The sequence below is a fragment of the Anabrus simplex genome, chromosome 1 (genome assembly GCF_040414725.1).
Source record: "Anabrus simplex isolate iqAnaSimp1 chromosome 1, ASM4041472v1, whole genome shotgun sequence".
NCBI classification, from domain to species: domain Eukaryota; kingdom Metazoa; phylum Arthropoda; class Insecta; order Orthoptera; family Tettigoniidae; genus Anabrus; species Anabrus simplex.
In genome coordinates this window covers 522,359-542,689 of record NC_090265.1, presented here as the reverse complement: position 1 = coordinate 542,689, position 20,331 = coordinate 522,359, and the positions used below count along the sequence as shown (strand labels likewise).

Here is a 20,331-nt window from a genome sequence, read left to right as displayed (position 1 = left end):
AGCAACTCTCCATTCATCTGGTATAGCTCCTTCGACCAAACAATAATCAGATAAGTACTTCAGATATGGTACTATATTCCAACCCATTGTCTTTAGTATATCCCCAGAAATCTGATCAATTCCAGCCGCTTTTCTAGTTTTCAACTTTTGTATGTTATTGTAAATGTCATTGTTATCATATGTAAATTTCATTACTTCTTTGGCCTTAGTCTCTTCCTCTATCTTGACATTATCCTTGTAACCAACAATCTTTACATTGTTCTATCCTAAGCTTAAATCTAAGTTCTATACAGAAATACAATAAACACATTAAAATACACAGAACATATTAAAATACATTAAAATAATGTGTATAAAACATTTCATGGACTTGATAGTGCGTGTCTAGAGTATCTCTTCATTCCCGTCTTTAGAGTCCATAGTTGTGCAGTACATAATCTGGTGCTTGCAATCGTCAGTAATGTTGTAGCTCTCTTAAGAAGTCCTTATTGTCCGGTTAAATGATGTCTTTACGTGTATATATGATAATCTGCTTTTTTTTTTTGTTAACAAATCCGATTATATAGACAGAGGTAAGTATGTGCAGCTGTGAGTGGAGTCTTATTCCTTGAGTTTGGAAGCAGATGATATGGACTTAGTCATTCATGTATTTTTCTTGATGTTAGGCCTTTGTGGTGGCTCCTTCCTCGTCTCTATCTGTGTGCTGGTGTTGCGTACGATATGTTGTGTACACGACAAGCTCTCGGATCATACGCAACCTAGCCACGACAACAACTTCAACACCAGCACACAGATATAGATGAGGAAGGAGCCACCACAATAGCCTAACATCAAGAAAAATACACGAATGACCAAGTCCATATCATCTGCTTCCAAACTCAAGGAATAAGACTCCACTCACAGCTGCACATACTTACCTCTGTCTATATAATTGGATTTGTTAACAACAAAAAAAGTAGATTATCATATATACACGGGAAGACATCATTTAAGCATACAATAAGGACTTCTTAAGAGACCTACAACATTACTGACGATCGCAAGCACCGGATTATGTACTGCACAACTATGGACTCTAAAGACGGGAATGAAGAGATACTCTAGACACGCACTATCAAGTCCATGAAATGTTTTATACACATTATTTTAGTGCATTTTAATATGTTCTATGTATTTTAATGTGTTTATTGTATTTCTGTATTATACCCGTAACACGGTTCACAATCAAAGTCCCAATGTATGCAGAGTTATGCTACCCGCTGAACATACTCCCCTGCGACCACGTCAGCTGCGAGCAGCGGGGAAGTGAAACGTCACGACCAAGTAACGTGACCAAGGTGGTGTTACGTCAGATGGAATGTTCCATTTTCTTCCGTCGTTAATTTCTTTCAGACGGATTGATGATATAAAAAAACGAACAACATCACTGCATAGCCTGATTTTTTTAATAGTCATAATCCCTAAATTTCATGGAGATCCGTTAAAATGTACGAAAGATATTAGCAATTACGGTTCCCAGGGAATACTGAATAAATAGGCAAGCATTTCGCTTGTCAGATCAGTCTGCCTTGTGCCACAGTCGAGGCCGGTCGGTCGGCTGTTGGTGATGTTAGCCGCCAGTTCATCTACAGTACAGCTACAGTCTACACCTCAACGACGTCGCTTCACTGGATCGTATTTTCAAGACAGGACTCTGTCCAAGTGAAGCGTGAACTTTGAACATAGAATACTTACGGTGTTACGGAACTTATACATTTGCAGTGAGTAGAACTTTATTAAAGGAACTAGTAAAGATTCGAGTTCAGCTCCAGGACTTGTAAATCATAGTAGAACCAATACTTACGTGTGTCAGGTATGTCAGAACAGTTTCAAAGTGAATTTAATTGAACTTTGACGTTTCGACTTGAGTGATAGAATATCCAGGTACTTTGTAATGGACTTTACGTATTGCAAGTGTTCTTGTAGTTCACTTCAGACATTGTGAAGAACGCAGTACTTATAAGTGATATGTTTTAGTGAATTGAACTCTGCTGACAGGAGATATTATTAATAATAATTGTTACCGTGTTTTTGTGGTAGGTAGGCGTGAAAGAAGGTGCTGGGTGGTGAATGGATCTCAAGCTACTAAAGAGAAATTAATTTCAAAATTTAACAAGGTTATATTTTCTTTTCAAAACAAAGATATAACAAGCATGGCAGGTACAATGTAGCAAATCAACGGGGAGTCACAATATTTACAGGATTTGGGCTTCGAGCCCCGAAAACACAATGCTTGGGCAATCAGCCCAATTTTACCTCAAAGACACTAGTTTCAACAGAGGGGCAGAAAACCCCATTCATACCTCAGAGCCCTTGCTCCAAATTACACTAAAAAGCCTCCATGAGGCATATGACACTCGATTTTCAAAAGAGCCCCACGCTCTCAAAATTTAAGCCTCTCAAAGGCTACACCAAACTCCATCTTCAAGTTGTCCTCAACGGACCAAAACACAGGGGAGAAATACCCAATCTACTGAGGTCTAATAAATGAAAAGAAGGTTAATTACGTGACCTCTAAAATCACAATTTGAGAGGAGGCGAACTTGCACTCCTTAATACACTTTGTTTCTAAGACCTACGTTGGCTCTTAGGCCGCTGATGCAAGGGCTAATCCCATACTACTGAGGTGACTTAAGAAAACACAAACTTACATTACATTACTGAAGAATAGGTTGCGAAAAATAAGTTCACCTCAAAACAATGTGAGTGGGAGCTCGAGAGGATTAAGCACTCTCTATCCCGATATGTAGTTTGAAAGATAGAATAGATACCAGTTGCTTTTACATTTGAAAGGAAAGTTACATGGTGGAAGACCTAGAACCCGCCGCGAGAGTTAAACTGCCAACTCTAGCTAGAAAAGATGTTATTAAGAGGCCATTACCTGAAGTTGAACAGCTGGTGAAGAAAGAGGCGCTTCCCGCCTCCTGCTATGTACTTTACACACTGAGAGATGGAACAAAAGTGGCCCGGAGACCCCAAAATCAGCAGTTTATATCCTCTCGCGGAAGATTCTAGGCGTTAGGGGAAATAAAACACCCTCCCTCAAAGTATTTATTGGCTAGGGAAAAGAAACCCCTACATAGAGGAAGAAGAAACACATTATTGGTGGAAAATTAATTAAAGAAATTCGGGATTGGCTAGATCCAAAATAAGGGGAAAAAGAGGGGTATACAGCCAACTTAAACCATGACAGAAAGAAATTTAACAAAGAACAAACTCTTGAAATAAAAATTTCTCCAACAAAATAGTTCTTTGATTTCGCACTAGGTTGCACTATTGTAATTCTTCAGTAGTGTCCTCTAGAAGAGAAAGTTCACACTTCTTACTTCAAGCGAAACAAAAACACATCAAAAGTGACACAGTTCAAAAACTCAAAATTTTCCACGTGGTGACATCTTCTGAGAAAGTAGAGAATTAATAGAATAGATAAAGTTCAACCTTCCTCCAGAAGAGGAGTTTCAACTGGCGCAACTTTTAAATAAACGGTGTAGAGGTGTACCGCCCGGTACAGACCTCCCCCCCCAAAAGTTCCTCCAGGGGTGACACATGAAATCAGTTTGAAACAAAGTCCAAGTAATGATGTTGATACGAAGATAGATAGCAGAAGCATTTACAAGATTTCTTAATTCAGTTTCAAAATGTTGTTGTTGCAGGTGAATGAAAGTCTTTATGTTTGTAGAATTTGAATTTCTGAAGATAAACTTTTAATACTTAAAGGTGAAGAAAAATTTTGCAATGTCCACCAAATATTGTTGTGGAATTCCGAAGTGTAGTTATTGCTTATGGTGACTGTCCATGTAGTTGATGTAGATTGAGTCGGATGGCCAGACCGGCCGTTGCGGCTTGCGTCCAAGGGAGGCCGCTCGGACCCCTCAAGTACCCTGAGATACCGCTCGCCCGCACTATGAGGGGAGCAGAGGTGTTGAAGTACGCCGCGCCCGCGGTGAACAGATACAGGCTGCGGGCGTGTAGCAGGTCGTGCGCCGCACATCAGCCTTGGCCGGGAGGTGAGCTCCGGCTCGCCGTGCACATGTCGTCCTCGCAGGAGAGGAGGGGGCCCATCCCCCTCCCCAGTCGCTGCACGGCGCTGCGCGGCTGCGGGGGCGCTGAAACATTAAAGCTAGGCGGCAGAATTGTGTTGGACCATCATGTTTCTTTTAAGGGCACAGGCATGAAAAGAGATTGAGGGGCCAGCGGCGTGCAGATATCCATGGCATTTCATCTAAGCCAGCCACTGAGTGTAGTGGAGCAGGAGACGGGAGCGTGGTAATGGCCGTGGAAAGGACAGAATGGCAGTTTAACGGATCGGGGCAGGTTGTACAAAAGGCTTACATCTAAAACCAAAATATTACAGAAGGGGCAGAATGCCTTAAAAGTGAAACTCAAAAAAAATATAACCTTCATATCCTTTCAAAATAATATGAAGCAAGTTAACACAGAAATTACACCGGTTTCACCTGGGACAGGTGAACTCTAAATATCCTCTCGGTGGCTGGATTACTTAGCAATAAGGTAACCGGCGTAAGAAAATCGAGAATGATACAAGGCCCATGAAATCTGGGGGCAAGCTTGCCCGCGGGAACAAAATTTTTGACCATAACCTGGTCACCTACCTTCAAAGTGGTGGGTCTCCGTCCACGATCATACCTTTCCCTAACCTTTTCATGAGATACTTTAAGATTAGCTTTAGCCTTCTTCCAAAGATCTTTAATGTTGTCCGGATCTATTGTCTCGGGCAGAATGTCATTCAGAGACCAGAGGTTAGAGAGCGGCGAGTTGGGAACAAACTTGAACATCAAGGAAGCTGGAGTAAACTTGTGAGATTCATGAACCGCCGAATTCAAAGCAAAAGCTATCCAATGCAGGGACGTGTCCCACCTGGAAGGATCTTCATAATGATAGGCAATGAGTGCGGACCTGAGATTACGGTTAACCCGTTCAGCCAGAGATGGTTGAGGATAATAAGCAGATGTAGTTACATGAGAGATGGACAAGTCAAAACAGAATTTACGAAATAAATTAGATGTAAAAGCCTTAGCATTATCAGATACAATATATTGACACGGACCAAAAGAAGCAAAAATAGAATTTAAGCAAGTAATTGTAGACTGAGCGGTAGCCAGCTTAGTCGGGAATAACCACGAAAATCTTGTAAAACCATCTACACATACAAAGATGAATTTGTTGGCATTCCCCTTTGACTGGGGGAAGGGTCCTACATAATCAATATACAGGCGTTCCATGGGGCGCGATGCTTGATGCGAAGACAAGAGGCCTACCTTGGTGGACATGGTTGGTTTACTGAGCACACAAGATTTACAAGCTTTTACAAGTTCACGGATTTCACCGTCCATACCTTTCCAAATGAACATTTCACGAATTTTTTCACGGGTTTTAAAGATTCCAAGATGCCCTCCTAATGGGGTCTCATGATAATACTTGAAGATCATAGGCACAAGAACCGCTGGCACGACAACCTTCATCATCTTATCATGCCTCGAAGGGCAACATAAAACACCATTCCTCAGAACATAAGGGACGACATGTTCCCCAGAAGAAAGGGTTTCCATTATCGGAGCCAGCGTCGGATCTTCACGTTGGTATTTCTCAATATCCCTAAAAAGCATGGGAGCATCGGTTAGGATGGCATTAACCTCGGATAGCATGGACTCGGAAGGTGATGAACTGTCGACCGGTTCATGGGTCTCGACCTCGTTTGAAAACATACGGCTGAGTCCATCAGCCACAACATTTTCGGTACCTCTGATATGTCGTACATCAAATTGGAAGGCAGAAATACGGATGGCCCAACGGGCTATACGACCAGTACGACGCGGCCTACCTAAGACCCAGCTTAAGGCTTGATTATCTGTCTCCAGGTCGAATTTGACATGTTCCAGATAGAGACGGAACTTTTCTAAGGCGAATAAGACTGCCAACCCTTCGAGCTCATAGATGGAATACTTGGCTTCTTGAGCCGATAGAGTCCTAGATGCATAGGCGATGGGACGCCTCCCTAGTTCAGTCTCTTGAAGAAGGACTGCAGCTACAGCTGACGACGACGCGTCCGTTTGGACGATGAATTTCTTCGAGAAATCAGGCATAGCAAGTACAGGGGCATTACAGAGAGCTAATTTAAGATCTTCGAAAGCGGCTTGTTGAGAAGGTCCCCACTCGAATTTGATGCCTTTCCTACGAAGAAAGTTTAAGGGCGCCGCTCTATTAGCGAAGTTAGGAATAAACTTCCTGAAGAAATTCACCATACCAATGAATCTAGCGATACCTTTGATGTCCTTAGGAGGTTTAAAATCACGGATGGCCTGTGTTCTAGAATGATCGACAGCTACCCCATCGGGTGACACAATATGCCCCAGGAATGACATAGAGGGCTTAGCAAAGGCAACCTTGGACAACTTAACAGTTAACCCAGCCTTACGAAGGCGATTGAGAACTTCTCGCAGATGATCTAGATGTTCTTCAAAAGTCTCTGAAAATACGACGACATCATCCAAGTAGTGATATAAGTACTCAAATTTGATGTCGGAGAAAACCCTATCTAGTAGCCTAGTGAGTACAGCTGCTCCCGTGGGGAGCCCGAAAGGCACGCGGTTGTATTCGTATAAATTCCAGTCCGTGGCAAACGCTGTAAGGTGTTTAGACTCTTCGGCAAGGGGAATTTGATTATAGGCCTGATTTAAGTCCAAGATGGTGAAGAACTTGGCCTTACGAAACCATGAAAAACAAGAATGAAGGTCGGGAAGGGGCACAGATTGTAACACCACCTTCCGATTGAGAGCCCTGTAATCAATGACAGGCCTGAAGCCTCCTTGGGGTTTCGGGACTAGAAAAATAGGCGAAGAATACGCTGACTTAGAGGGCCTAATAATACCATCTTTCAACATCTGATCGATGATTTCCTTCAGAGCCTTCATTTTAGGTGGAGATAGCCTATACGGTGGAAAACGGACAGGAATCGAATCCGTGACCTCAATTTTGTATTCAATAAGGTCAGTAACACCAAGAGTATCAGAGAACACCTCGGGAAACGACTGACACAGTTTGCGAATACTATCAGCCTGCTCCTCAGGTAGATGTCTAAGGTCTAACAACATCTCATCCTGGGTAGGCGAAATAGAAGAACATGACACAGAATTACACTTTAATAGTGGTATTTTACAACTAGAAGCAAATTTGAATGTGCACGACCTAGACTTGAGATCGAGCACAAGACCAATGTGAGAGATAAAGTCAGCTCCCAATATAATGGGGCAAGACAATTGCTTGGCCACAAACAATTTAATTTTCCATGTAAACTTAAAAATACGAATTTTGACCAGTACGGAACCTAGAATTTCTAATGGAGATGAATTAGCCGAAACGTATTGAACAGGAGAAGAGACATAGTCAGGAAGTTTACAAACCGATTTCAATTTAGAATACCATTCAGCCGCAATAATCGAACAAACACTACCTGAATCTAAGAGAGCTGTTATAGGCTCGTTATTTACCTCAATCTTAAGAAAAGGAACAGGTGCGGGGGTATCCGCCGCAATCCTAAGACATTCTTTAGGGCATTCAAAAGATGAACTTGAAGGCTGATCGTTCTCTGCATTTACAACCTGTTTACTAGGGGCTGAGTCTCGGGAAGATGGATTAGTCGGCTCGGCCGACGCCACTAGTCACTTTTTATTATTGGCATAGCTGGAATTTGCACCAGAAGTTGAGCAGGAGGGGGTGCTATTTGAGTTTGGGCAATTCTTGGCGATATGTGAGAAGGCCCCACACTTAAAACAGCCTTGTGATGACCCTGCTCCATTCCTTGTCCCACTTGACTTGATCAGAGGACACTTATTCCGCAGATGTTCAGGCGACCCGCAAGCATAACATTTACGGGGATTGACTGGTCGGCGAGGTGGAGGCCGAGTGTTACTAAAGGAAGGCGGGGGTTCTTTCGCGACACGCAAAGAATCGGCGTATCTAACTCCTTCCGCTGAAACGGCCAATGCTTCAAGTTCAGAGAAAGTTTGCGGGCACGCCGCAAAACACAAGTATGACCTATAGGATGGCGAAATACCTTCTACAATAGCCTGTACAATTTGATCCTCAGGGAAGTGAAGAGCAAACACCCTAGTATAAAACTTAATGTCCTGTATGAAATCAGCCAAGTTTTCATCCAAACGCTGTACACGATAATAGTACTTCTGAATAAGGGAGGACCTGGCCCTAGCCGGGATGAAGTTAGCTAGCAAATGGGCATGGAAATCCTCAATAGAAGATTGCTCGGCAATGGCTCTAACTATTTTGTCAGATAGAACACCAATAGCATAAGGATAGATAATTTGCAAAATTTGACATGGGGAAAGAGAAAACACAAGGGCATGATCCTGAAATTCCACTAGAAATCTTAAAAATGAAATTACGTCACTGGTGGTGTTGACGGAAAACTTAGAGATACCTCTAAGCAACATTGCCAATGGATGAGGCAAGCTGCTGAACCCAGGTGACATAGTCGCTAGAGGTTTCAATGGCAAAGAAGTTAATTCAGCACGTACATTGTTCAACGATGTGCGGCGTTCAGACTCGTTGTCCAATGGGGCCGAGATAGTTTGAGCAGCAACGGTTATCCTATTGCCTTCTCCCTTAGCAGGTTCTTCCTCACTACTTACATTCACTATGGTGGGCTGATCAGATTTGGGAGGAACTTCCCCAGTTAGCAATTGAGTGACCTTATTAGACAATTCAGAAATAGTTTCAAAGAGCGTATTAGCTTGCTTCCTCTGAACGTCATTCACTTTCAGAGACAACAGATCATTAACTCTATTTGAAAAGTGATATAATCTGCCTTGCACACGCTTAATTTGATTAGGAGACGGATCGTTTTCATCAAAAAAGCTGACTACAGATGCTAGCCCAGTAATATTCTCGACAATCGTGGAAAGAGAGTCATCAATTTCTTTCTCTCCCAAGTTGGGGATGGAAATGGGCAAATCAAGGGACTCTCTAAGCTTGTTAGTGTCTACTGCAACCGTGCCTCCAGATTGTACATTTCTAATAGTCAATTCATAGATCAACTCCTCCTTGCGCAAATAGTTAAGAAGGAGAACATCGCGAGGGCCGGGCATGATGACCGAACTACTTGGAAAAAATCAAAAAATTCCAGCAACTGAGAAAATGGTTAGAGTTCGGAACAAACAATGTTTAGCCGTCAAAAGGGGCTAAATTGAGACCCATTCAACCACGCTCTGCTACCACTTGTTACCGTGTTTTTGTGGTAGGTAGGCGTGAAAGAAGGTGCTGGGTGGTGAATGGATCTCAAGCTACTAAAGAGAAATTAATTTCAAAATTTAACAAGGTTATATTTTCTTTTCAAAACAAAGATATAACAAGCATGGCAGGTACAATGTAGCAAATCAACGGGGAGTCACAATATTTACAGGATTTGGGCTTCGAGCCCCGAAAACACAATGCTTGGGCAATCAGCCCAATTTTACCTCAAAGACACTAGTTTCAACAGAGGGGCAGAAAACCCCATTCATACCTCAGAGCCCTTGCTCCAAATTACACTAAAAAGCCTCCATGAGGCATATGACACTCGATTTTCAAAAGAGCCCCACGCTCTCAAAATTTAAGCCTCTCAAAGGCTACACCAAACTCCATCTTCAAGTTGTCCTCAACGGACCAAAACACAGGGGAGAAATACCCAATCTACTGAGGTCTAATAAATGAAAAGAAGGTTAATTACGTGACCTCTAAAATCACAATTTGAGAGGAGGCGAACTTGCACTCCTTAATACACTTTGTTTCTAAGACCTACGTTGGCTCTTAGGCCGCTGATGCAAGGGCTAATCCCATACTACTGAGGTGACTTACATTACATTACTGAAGAATAGGTTGCGAAAAATAAGTTCACCTCAAAACAATGTGAGTGGGAGCTCGAGAGGATTAAGCACTCTCTATCCCGATATGTAGTTTGAAAGATAGAATAGATACCAGTTGCTTTTACATTTGAAAGGAAAGTTACATGGTGGAAGACCTAGAACCCGCCGCGAGAGTTAAACTGCCAACTCTAGCTAGAAAAGATGTTATTAAGAGGCCATTACCTGAAGTTGAACAGCTGGTGAAGAAAGAGGCGCTTCCCGCCTCCTGCTATGTACTTTACACACTGAGAGATGGAACAAAAGTGGCCCGGAGACCCCAAAATCAGCAGTTTATATCCTCTCGCGGAAGATTCTAGGCGTTAGGGGAAATAAAACACCCTCCCTCAAAGTATTTATTGGCTAGGGAAAAGAAACCCCTACATAGAGGAAGAAGAAACACATTATTGGTGGAAAATTAATTAAAGAAATTCGGGATTGGCTAGATCCAAAATAAGGGGAAAAAGAGGGGTATACAGCCAACTTAAACCATGACAGAAAGAAATTTAACAAAGAACAAACTCTTGAAATAAAAATTTCTCCAACAAAATAGTTCTTTGATTTCGCACTAGGTTGCACTATTGTAATTCTTCAGTAGTGTCCTCTAGAAGAGAAAGTTCACACTTCTTACTTCAAGCGAAACAAAAACACATCAAAAGTGACACAGTTCAAAAACTCAAAATTTTCCACGTGGTGACATCTTCTGAGAAAGTAGAGAATTAATAGAATAGATAAAGTTCAACCTTCCTCCAGAAGAGGAGTTTCAACTGGCGCAACTTTTAAATAAACGGTGTAGAGGTGTACCGCCCGGTACAATAATAATAAGTGCTTCGTGTGAATTGTACTTTACGAATAGACATTCCATGACACGAATGCAGTCTTAAATCGCTTTAGACATTCGTATAGAATACAGTAATTACGAGTGATATTTCCATTTTGAACTGTGATATGCTATTTGACACGTCATCTCACAAGTGCTTTTGGTCGGTCGCTGCAGACATTTAATTTCATTCTAGAATATTCAGGAATTATCTCCAAATGAAGTAATTCCATCAGACGCTATATTTTCTGATGTGATTAAGAATAAACTGTATATTTATTAGTGTAAAGAAACGGTGTTAATTTCTAGTTTCGTGGGAGGACACCACGCCAGTGTAGGGATTCAAATTTGATTTTTCCTTTGTGTGTGAGCAAACAACCACAATCTTTTCACAGAAGTACATGCTATTTTTCTAAACTAACATTTTTTTTCTAAGTCAGAGCATAACCAATTATTAAGTATTACGTCACGATTACGAAGTGCTGTGATTTACGCGAAACCATTCCATTACTCGGACTGTCAAATGTGGACACTCGCGTAACATAATCGGTGAGTGGTTACCTCGAACCAAGACCTTCTAGAATCAACGACGACCAGCTTACAACGGATCGTGTTCCATGGTTTGGTTGCTGAACACGAAGGATCGTGTTTCCATGGTTTGATCGCTGCCTTTGAGGGATCATGTTCCCATGGTTGGGTCTCCGTTCCACAAGGATTATCTATGGAGACAACTAGAAGTACTCATAACTACTACACTGAGGTGATGTGGGAATCTGACTGTATTTTCATGAATAAATTTTTCTATAAACAATCGGTGTCCCATTATACTTATCTGACTTCCCTCTCCTCTGTAACCATTCAGATAGTGACCAGTCACCACCTGGGCCGAGTCTTATGTTCGAGCTAGCTACCAAAATAAATACCAAAATAAACTTTTACGGTTACAGTATAGAACTTAGATTTAAGCTTAGGATAGGTTTTACAGTCAAATTTCTAGTCCTGAAGAAGATAGCTTTATACCCATGTACCTGAAAGTCAAATCATAACACACAACTAACTCACACTAACATGCCCAATTGGACAAAATCAGATACGGTGTTTCCTTACAGCATCCTTCTTTAGACAAGATAATGTTAAATATTGTTTGATACATATGTAAAGGTATTTATGTTCAGCTAGTGATGACCAATTAGGGTCGAAACCGGTACTGTAAGCTAATTCTTACAATAAACAGTATTGATAGGTGTAAATCCTTTCTTATCTGTACATGTGTAATCTCTCAATATGGAAATGAAACTCATAAATCAAGGAAGAAGTGGTAGTTACTAGGTCATGACTATATGGAGAATGATCAAATTGTCCTCAACTAATTGAAGCGATGAGGTCTCAAGTTCAATTAGCCGTGTGAGATCGCACATTGTCATGAAGCTAAATAATCCCCCTTGTGAGCATGACAAGTTGTTTGTTTTGGATTGCGTGAGCACAACTTCTAATAATCTAAGCATCCTGATACAATTTCATAAAGAACGCTTCTTGAAATTTCAGGCAACTCATAACTTAATGATGAAATCTTAAAGCATCTGTTTTCTCGAACCTTTGCATCAATATTTTGCACCAAGTCTTCAGTATTGACAGACGGTCGCTCACTACGCTTCTCGTCGTGGACATTAGTACGGCCTTCTTTAAATTCTCTAACCCATTTTCTTTGCTCATAGTGTGTTCTCCATACACTTCACTAATCTGCCGATGAATTTCAACAGCTTTCACATCTTTTCCATTTAAAAATCAAATCACAGTGCGTACTTCACACTCGGCGGGACTGTTATTCTTTAGAGGCTTTTTCAATACGCACAAACAAATGTAAATACGGGCCAAATGCTTTCATAATGGTGTTTGTGGCTAGCCTAGAGATGTACGTACTGAGCGCGCATGCTCTGAACGACGATTGAAACACTGCAGCAGCCATATTTAAAAACATGCTTCGTATAAATCTCATTTTTTGTCCCGTATTGGCATCAACTCAACTGAAGTCAGGTTGAATGGAGAATCCCACCTTCCAATATTTGTTTGTTTCATACTGCTAGTCTATGTAATTGTATGTATATTCAGCCCGAAGGCTGGTCTGATCCTCCACAGTTCCGCCAAAGGCTATCATAGACAGCCTAGATGTCACTGAAGAGCCATACTAGGGAAATGAGGAGTGAGATAGTTTCCCGTTGCTTTCCTCACTGAGCTAGAAATTGCTATTGCATATCAGTCTGCCAAGCCCACTGAAATGCATGCACCAACCGACCCTACAGGTGATATTTTCACACCAATCATAACAGGGACTGGCTGTGTAAGGAATGGTATTACTAGCATCGCTTGGTCACTTTCATATTGCCAAAGCCAAGGATTGGACTGAGACAGGTCAATGTTCTAGCCCATAACAGAAGACTGTAAGCACTACATCTCATCAGCAAGGGCTCAAACATAATCCACCTTAAAATCTAATTACATTATTTTAAATAGGACATGTTTCATTCCTAATGTGGAACATCATCAGCTAAAATGGATACAAAAATTGGTATAAACAAAATAAAAACACTTATGATGATGATGAGCTAATATGTTCCTTCATGTTGAGTTGAAACGACAAGTCAATGTTCAAGTTTGAGATAAAAATCTGATGTAAAGGATCTTCTTTCTTCAAAAGCTGGAGAAGTATGTACTTTTAATATTTTGAAGATAGGCTTAAAATCTAAAATGTAAAATTTAAAATACAATGATTGGGAGAAACTTGTAAAGAATATCTGAAGTTGAGGTTAAGTTTTTGTTATGAAGTTTTAAGATGTTGAAGGGAGTCTCCCAGCTGGTCCCGCTATGTTTACTTCTACACGTCAATCAGCTGACAACATAACAGAAGAAGTAAACATAGCGGGACCAGTCGGGAGACTAAGACTCCGTTCAACTGATCCCTCCAGAACAATTCCAACACCTCATACAGTCGATGCCTCGCCGAATCTCTGCCGTATCAAGGACTCGCGTAGGAGCAACTCGTTAATTAACATCACATTCAGTATCTTCCCAGTTTGCATACTCGTATGTATGTATGTATGTATGTATGTATGTATGTATGTATGTATGTATGTATGTATGTATGTATGTATGTATGTATGTATGTATGTATGTATGTATGTATGTATGTATGTATGTATGTATGTATGTATGTATGTATGTATGTATGTATGTATGTATGTATGTATGTATGTATGTATGTATGTATGTATGTATGTATGTATGTATGTATGTATGTATGTATGTATGTATGTATGTATGTATGTATGTATGTATGTATGTATGTATGTATGTATGTATGTATGTATGTATGTATGTATGTATGTATGTATGTATGTATGTATGTATGTATGTATGTATGTATGTATGTATGTATGTATGTATGTATGTATGTATGTATGTATGTATGTATGTATGTATGTATGTATGTATGTATGTATGTATGTATGTATGTATGTATGTATGTATGTATGTATGTATGTATGTATGTATGTATGTATGTATGTATGTATGTATGTATGTATGTATGTATGTATGTATGTATGTATGTATGTATGTATGTATGTATGTATGTATGTATGTATGTATGTATGTATGTATGTATGTATGTATGTATGTATGTATGTATGTATGTATGTATGTATGTATGTATGTATGTATGTATGTATGTATGTATGTATGTATGTATGTATGTATGTATGTATGTATGTATGTATGTATGTATGTATGTATGTATGTATGTATGTATGTATGTATGTATGTATGTATGTATGTATGTATGTATGTATGTATGTATGTATGTATGTATGTATGTATGTATGTATGTATGTATGTATGTATGTATGTATGTATGTATGTATGTATGTATGTATGTATGTATGTATGTATGTATGTATGTATGTATGTATGTATGTATGTATGTATGTATGTATGTATGTATGTATGTATGTATGTATGTATGTATGTAACACCATGTTTATGAAAGGTAATTTAGTTTCTTAAAATGTTGTCAGTAAAACATTTTTCTGAATTGAGCTACTAGGCTATGTCTGATGTATTCTTTCCATATTCCAGATGGCTCATGAATGGCAAATCATCTTTTATATTGCAAGTGCCATTTACTTGGCTGGTGCATTGTTTTATGGGCTGTTTGGTTCAGGAGAAGTTCAAAGCTGGGCCAAGATACGACATGAGGAAACTGTTAACGAAGACACCCTGCAGGGTTGTAGTAACAAAGCTTATGAGAAATGAGAGGATGAGTACCAGGTAGATGTTCTCTTTTGAAACAAGCTTCATCTTTAATGCTTAGCAGAAAAATAAGCTCATCTATGCCTCTTGGAAGTTCCTGGCTTAACCAGTTCTATCACCCATGTTCATCTTGCTGCTGTTGGTATTAATGTGCTCTGTGTGACTGCTTGACCATGGTTTGTATCTGAAAACAGAGCAGACCGATTCTATAGTATCTACATCGGACAATCCTGATATGTCGATTGAGAACTCACAATAAGGTTGTTCTGTTGACACAAACACAACAACAAATGAATGACTTTGTTATTCAAATTAGAATGATCAAAACAGCTATTTCAAAGCTAGCAATTTGAGCATGTCTGTCAGTGTAAGTTACAAGCATTAAATCTTTATTAATATTAACTGATAATGTATTTCTTATTAGTTTTAAGATATATTTTTGAAATAAATATTGGCTTTGACTCCCTTTGTTAACATTTTCCCTCCAGAATAATATTAACCCTTAACTGCAGTTGTGCGGTCCCAGGGACAATTCTAACTCTAGGAACACTATCGGCCTTGGAGATCTGCCTCCTCATTCTCAGTTTGCTGCTGATCACCATGGTAGTCAGTGTTATAGGTGGTATGTTGTCTCTCGTATTGTTAAAGCAACGTCCGGGGTATCGCACGACTGTGAGTGTGTAAGTCCGTGACAGACTGAGCATTTTTTTTTTTCCACACGTGTTAATTTGTTTTCCGTATCTGTTGATGACAGTAACAGGTGAACTATTTTGGGTGACCGTGACCCATCGAACGATCCAAATTTTGATAAAATTGTTTCGAAAATTATTGATAACCTAGGAAGTGGCATATTCAACTCAGAAATTTCTGAGGTAGAGGATGGTAATTCTATACATACCAAACATGAGTCATTCTCCTGTGTCTCAGATGGCAGTGAAAGTAGAGAGGAGATAGCCAAAGGAGAACTGGAAAGCAGAAATGATGAGGAACGTGATGCAAAATATTTTAATGATTAGAATTTCAGCTCACACTATAATCAGGATACCAGCACTTTGTCCTGATCTAAGAAAACATACTGAAATCGACTCACTCGTTTTATAGGGCTATATTTTCAGTGATTACATGCTGAATGAAATACCAATGTGGACAAATAAAGAACTGTAAGACTCTTCTTCTTCTTCTTCTTCTTCTTCTTCTACTACTACTACTACTACTACTTCTTCTTCTTCTTCTTCTTCTTCTTCTTCTTCTTCTCCTACCGCCTTTTCTCACATCTGTGGGGTCACAGGTGCGAATTGCGCCACACATGTGGATTTGGCCCGTTTTACGACCGGATGCCCTTCCTGATGCCAACCCTATATGGAGGGATGTAAGCACTATTGCATGTGTCTGTGGTGGTTGGTAGTATGGTATGTTGTCTGAATATGATGAAGAGAGTGTTAGGACAGACACATACACCCAGTCCTCGAGCCAGATGAATTAATCAGAATCTATTAAAATCCCCAACCCAGCCAGAAGTCGAACCTGGGACCCTCTGAACCGAAGGCCAGTATGCTGACCATTCAGCCAATGAGTCAGACAAATAAGGAACTAGAAGATATTTGGAGAAAATACTCGGGAAAGGTGCTGATGGAGCAGGAGACTTCGCCAAAATGAGAGGAAATATGTTAATCCTACCTAGGATGTCCTGAAGTTGTGCAAGCTGATAGCAGGTAGTAACTGAAAAGACAACTGGTATGTTTCAATTTAACTTGCGGATGTGTTGCGGAAGAATTGTTTGTCCATAGTGGAGACCATGAAAAAGAATTATAAGGAAATTCCCGTATCTTTCTTGCGGTGATGGAAATGTAAAGTTGAAACAACAATGGGTGTTCAATCAACAAAGATATTATGCTACTTTCCCACGTGCCTACAAAGGGAAAAGCGGTGATTCTCTTATCAACAATTCATCTCCCCAGAGAAACAGGAAAATTGTAAATTATAGCCCACCATAATAACACAAAACATGGTGTTGGCACCGTACATGATGATAAAAGCGCCAAATACTTTTCAAAATGCCATACACAGCGCTGTTGCATGGCTGCGTCTTTCATATGAGGGTTATCAGTGCATATATTATTCACCAGTGCTTCAATGAAAGAACTGTACTTTGCAGAAAAACTTCTGCAAAACAACAAATTAAACCTACATTGCGAGAAAGACTAATGAACAGATGCCTTCCACGAGAACTGCGATTTTCTGTTGGTAGATTTGTGAGAGCCGAAGTACACCTGGGCCAGGAGGACAAATTGCCGAGGGATGCAAGGAAGACATGTCGAATTTGTCAATCTAAAAAAAAAAAAAAACAAGCTACCGTATTTCCTGGCATAATCGTCGCAATTTTTATACCAAAATGTTTGAAAAAATAGTAGGGTTATAAAATCCTTTTATTTACAACCACCTACTCAATACAATACAATACAATACACTCATTGAATTATAAAATAATCATGAGGTGTCTTAAATAATGGGACATGTTTCGCTCGGCATAGCGAACATCATCAGCCGTTAATGTACAAAGACTAGGTCAGGGCCCTGAGCTTAAAATGATCAAAACTGTGTCTTCATATTAAAAGAATGACAATGTCATAATAAAAAGTAATAATATAACATTAGACTTAGATTGTAACAATATGTACAGATAACAGCAAGAATTTGTTGTGGAATACATTGAACGATGGCAGTCTGTGAAGTTAAAAACAATCATGGGTTGTTAAAGTAAAAACTAGATATTGTGGACATTAAAATATATGTCAATGCGTGAAGCGTGGATTAATTACTGAGGATGGAGTTCCTTCAGTTATGCAAAAACAAGAGTTGAAATAGAGTTCATTGAATACTAAGAGTCCAAACTGAACCAGTCAAAAGGTGCATAATGACGAAACTAAGGTTGATATGACGTGGTCTCCAATGGTTGCAAATTCTGTAGGAGAGAAGTTCTCGATGCCAGAAGGAAATACAAGTTAACTAGTCCATATTCATGCGCTAGCAGTAAAACTAAAATCGTTTGTAACATAGAACAGCAATAATGGACTTGTTGAGAAAAGTGCTTATAATGTAACGTTAACACAATTTAACACAAATTCTCCAATTTATTTACATAAAACAAGTTTACAATTCACTGCACTGACCAAGAGATACATTGTACGCCATGATCTACACCACAACCAAAGATTACACAAACAAGATAAACAGTGTTGTGTCACTTGTAATGTTCATAGATATGCCAGTAAGATATGACACGGCAGTCCATGGAATAAATGTGGTTTCGTAACATCCTCCCACCTTGCAATTGTTATTTTCAATTGCAAAATACTCCGTACCACAACTGAAACACAAACACATAACACAATAAATAAATGAACACAAAAGCAAGGTCACATCAAGAGTATTCACAAATCAAGTCTTGATGGCACTTTAATTCTCCGCCCCCCTTTTGACAATTTGAACTCTTCATGTGGAGGCTTTGTCTCAGGCGAAGTGATAGTCACAGTTTCAGGCTGCTTCCAATCCTCTGGAGTTGTGTGCACCTCCAATGGATAGAGACGCTGGAGTGGTCTGATCAGCTCTCCCTCAGATGTCTTCAGTTTGGCTACTCTTGCTACTTCATCCTTCCCTGGATACACTTCCACGACGACCGCGAGGGTCCAGTTGATGCGTTTTGTGGAATCTGCTCCTATCAATACCACATCTCCCACCTTGATGCTGTTGGTTTTCCTCTGGCCGTGGTGAACTAGGAGCGCCAAATATTCATTTCTGAATCTTTGTCGTAGGTCCTCACGTAGTTTCTGGAGGTACCTACATCGTTTAACATAGTCAACCTTGTCAACTGCATCCAAATCTGGAGTCTCATTTGTAGCAATACCCTGCAGAAATGTTGCTGGTGTCAAAGGCTTTGTTCAGACGAATGGTCCGCAATGTATGTAAGTGGTCTAGAGTTGATCGTCGCCTCGCAATCACACAACACAGTATGTAACTCTTCATAGTACACAGAGGCTCGTCCCAAGATTCGACGCAGTAGTTCTTTCACTGTTCTGATTAGTCTATCCCACCATCCTCCCCACCAGGCTGCTGTAGGTGGGATAAATTTCCAAGTAATCTTTCTCACAGCCGAGTGGGTGACAATCTCATCCCAATCCAACGCTTTCAGGGCATTATTAAGTCCTATGAAATTGGTCCCGTTGTCCGAGTACAGCACAGAAATTCTTCCACACCGGGCAATGAATCTTCTTAACGCCAGAATGAAAGCATCAGTTGTCAAAGACTGCACCAGCTCCAGATGTATTGCACGATACACCGCACAAGTAAATAATACAACCCACGCCTTTTCTCCAGACTTTAGGTACAGTGGTCCAGCATAATCCACTCCCGAGACCTCGAAAGCTGCTGTTGAGCCCACTCTATCCTTGGGCAAAGGAGCAAAAGCTGGTGCTGTAGGACTAGCCTTGTACCTTTTACATTTGACACATCTTGCAATAACTCTTTTTGCCACTTTCCTAACTCCAAGAATCCAGAATCTTTCCCTGAGTCTAGCTAACAGCGTCAGTAGCCCTGCATGCTGTGACCGATGATGTTCGTCCCAAACCAATCTGGTCACGATGGCATGGTTTGACGGCAACAAGATGGGTTTCGTGAATGCTTCACTTTCTTCCCCAAAGGTAAGTTTTGTTTCAACCCTCAGAACTCCCATTTTGTCCTTGAATACCCTGACTTTCTTCTCAAGTTCCTGCTCGTGATCTCGAAAGCATTCCTGCTGCACAACTCTCAACAAGGTGTTCTCGGCTTGTTGCATTTCTTTACCAGTGAGTTCACCTCTTCTTGCTTGTTTTGCCTTAGTAAGGTTGCGGAAAAATCTGATGATCCAACCAATCATTCTGACTATCTTGACATAACTTGAGAAATACAAGAGACGCGAGCAAAAGTCAGGTGAACTACACGCCACACTCGATATAACTGTCTTCCGTTTCTCAATATTGACTTCGTCTTCAGGTGCGGCAATTTCATAAAAAGGCCACTGCTCTGGATTATCCTTTAGCCACCGTGGTCCTTCCCACCATTTGCTCTCAAAGAGTGCCTTTGGACTGCATCCCCTTGATGGAAGATCTGCTGCGTTCAGAGTCCCCGGTAGGTGGCGCCAATCATCAGTATTGGTGTACTGTCGTATTTCATGACAACGGTTACCCACGAATGTACTCCAGTTGTCCACCCGCTTTA

At 40.4% G+C, this 20,331-nt stretch overlaps 1 protein-coding gene across 4 annotated transcripts in view; it reads left to right on the top strand.

Moving 5' to 3' along the window:
* LOC136883299 (sialin) overlaps nt 1-15,528 on the top strand; it is a 181,498-nt gene extending 165,970 nt beyond the window's left edge. For all 4 annotated transcript variants that reach the window (XM_067155545.2, XM_068225241.1, XM_067155537.2 and 1 more), the window contains one exon: nt 14,905-15,528. In XM_067155545.2, the coding sequence (XP_067011646.2) occupies nt 14,905-15,081 (177 nt within the window). In that variant the 3' untranslated portion in view covers nt 15,082-15,528. The remainder of the gene's footprint in view (nt 1-14,904) is intronic.
* The last annotated feature ends 4,803 nt before the right edge of the window (nt 15,529-20,331 follow it).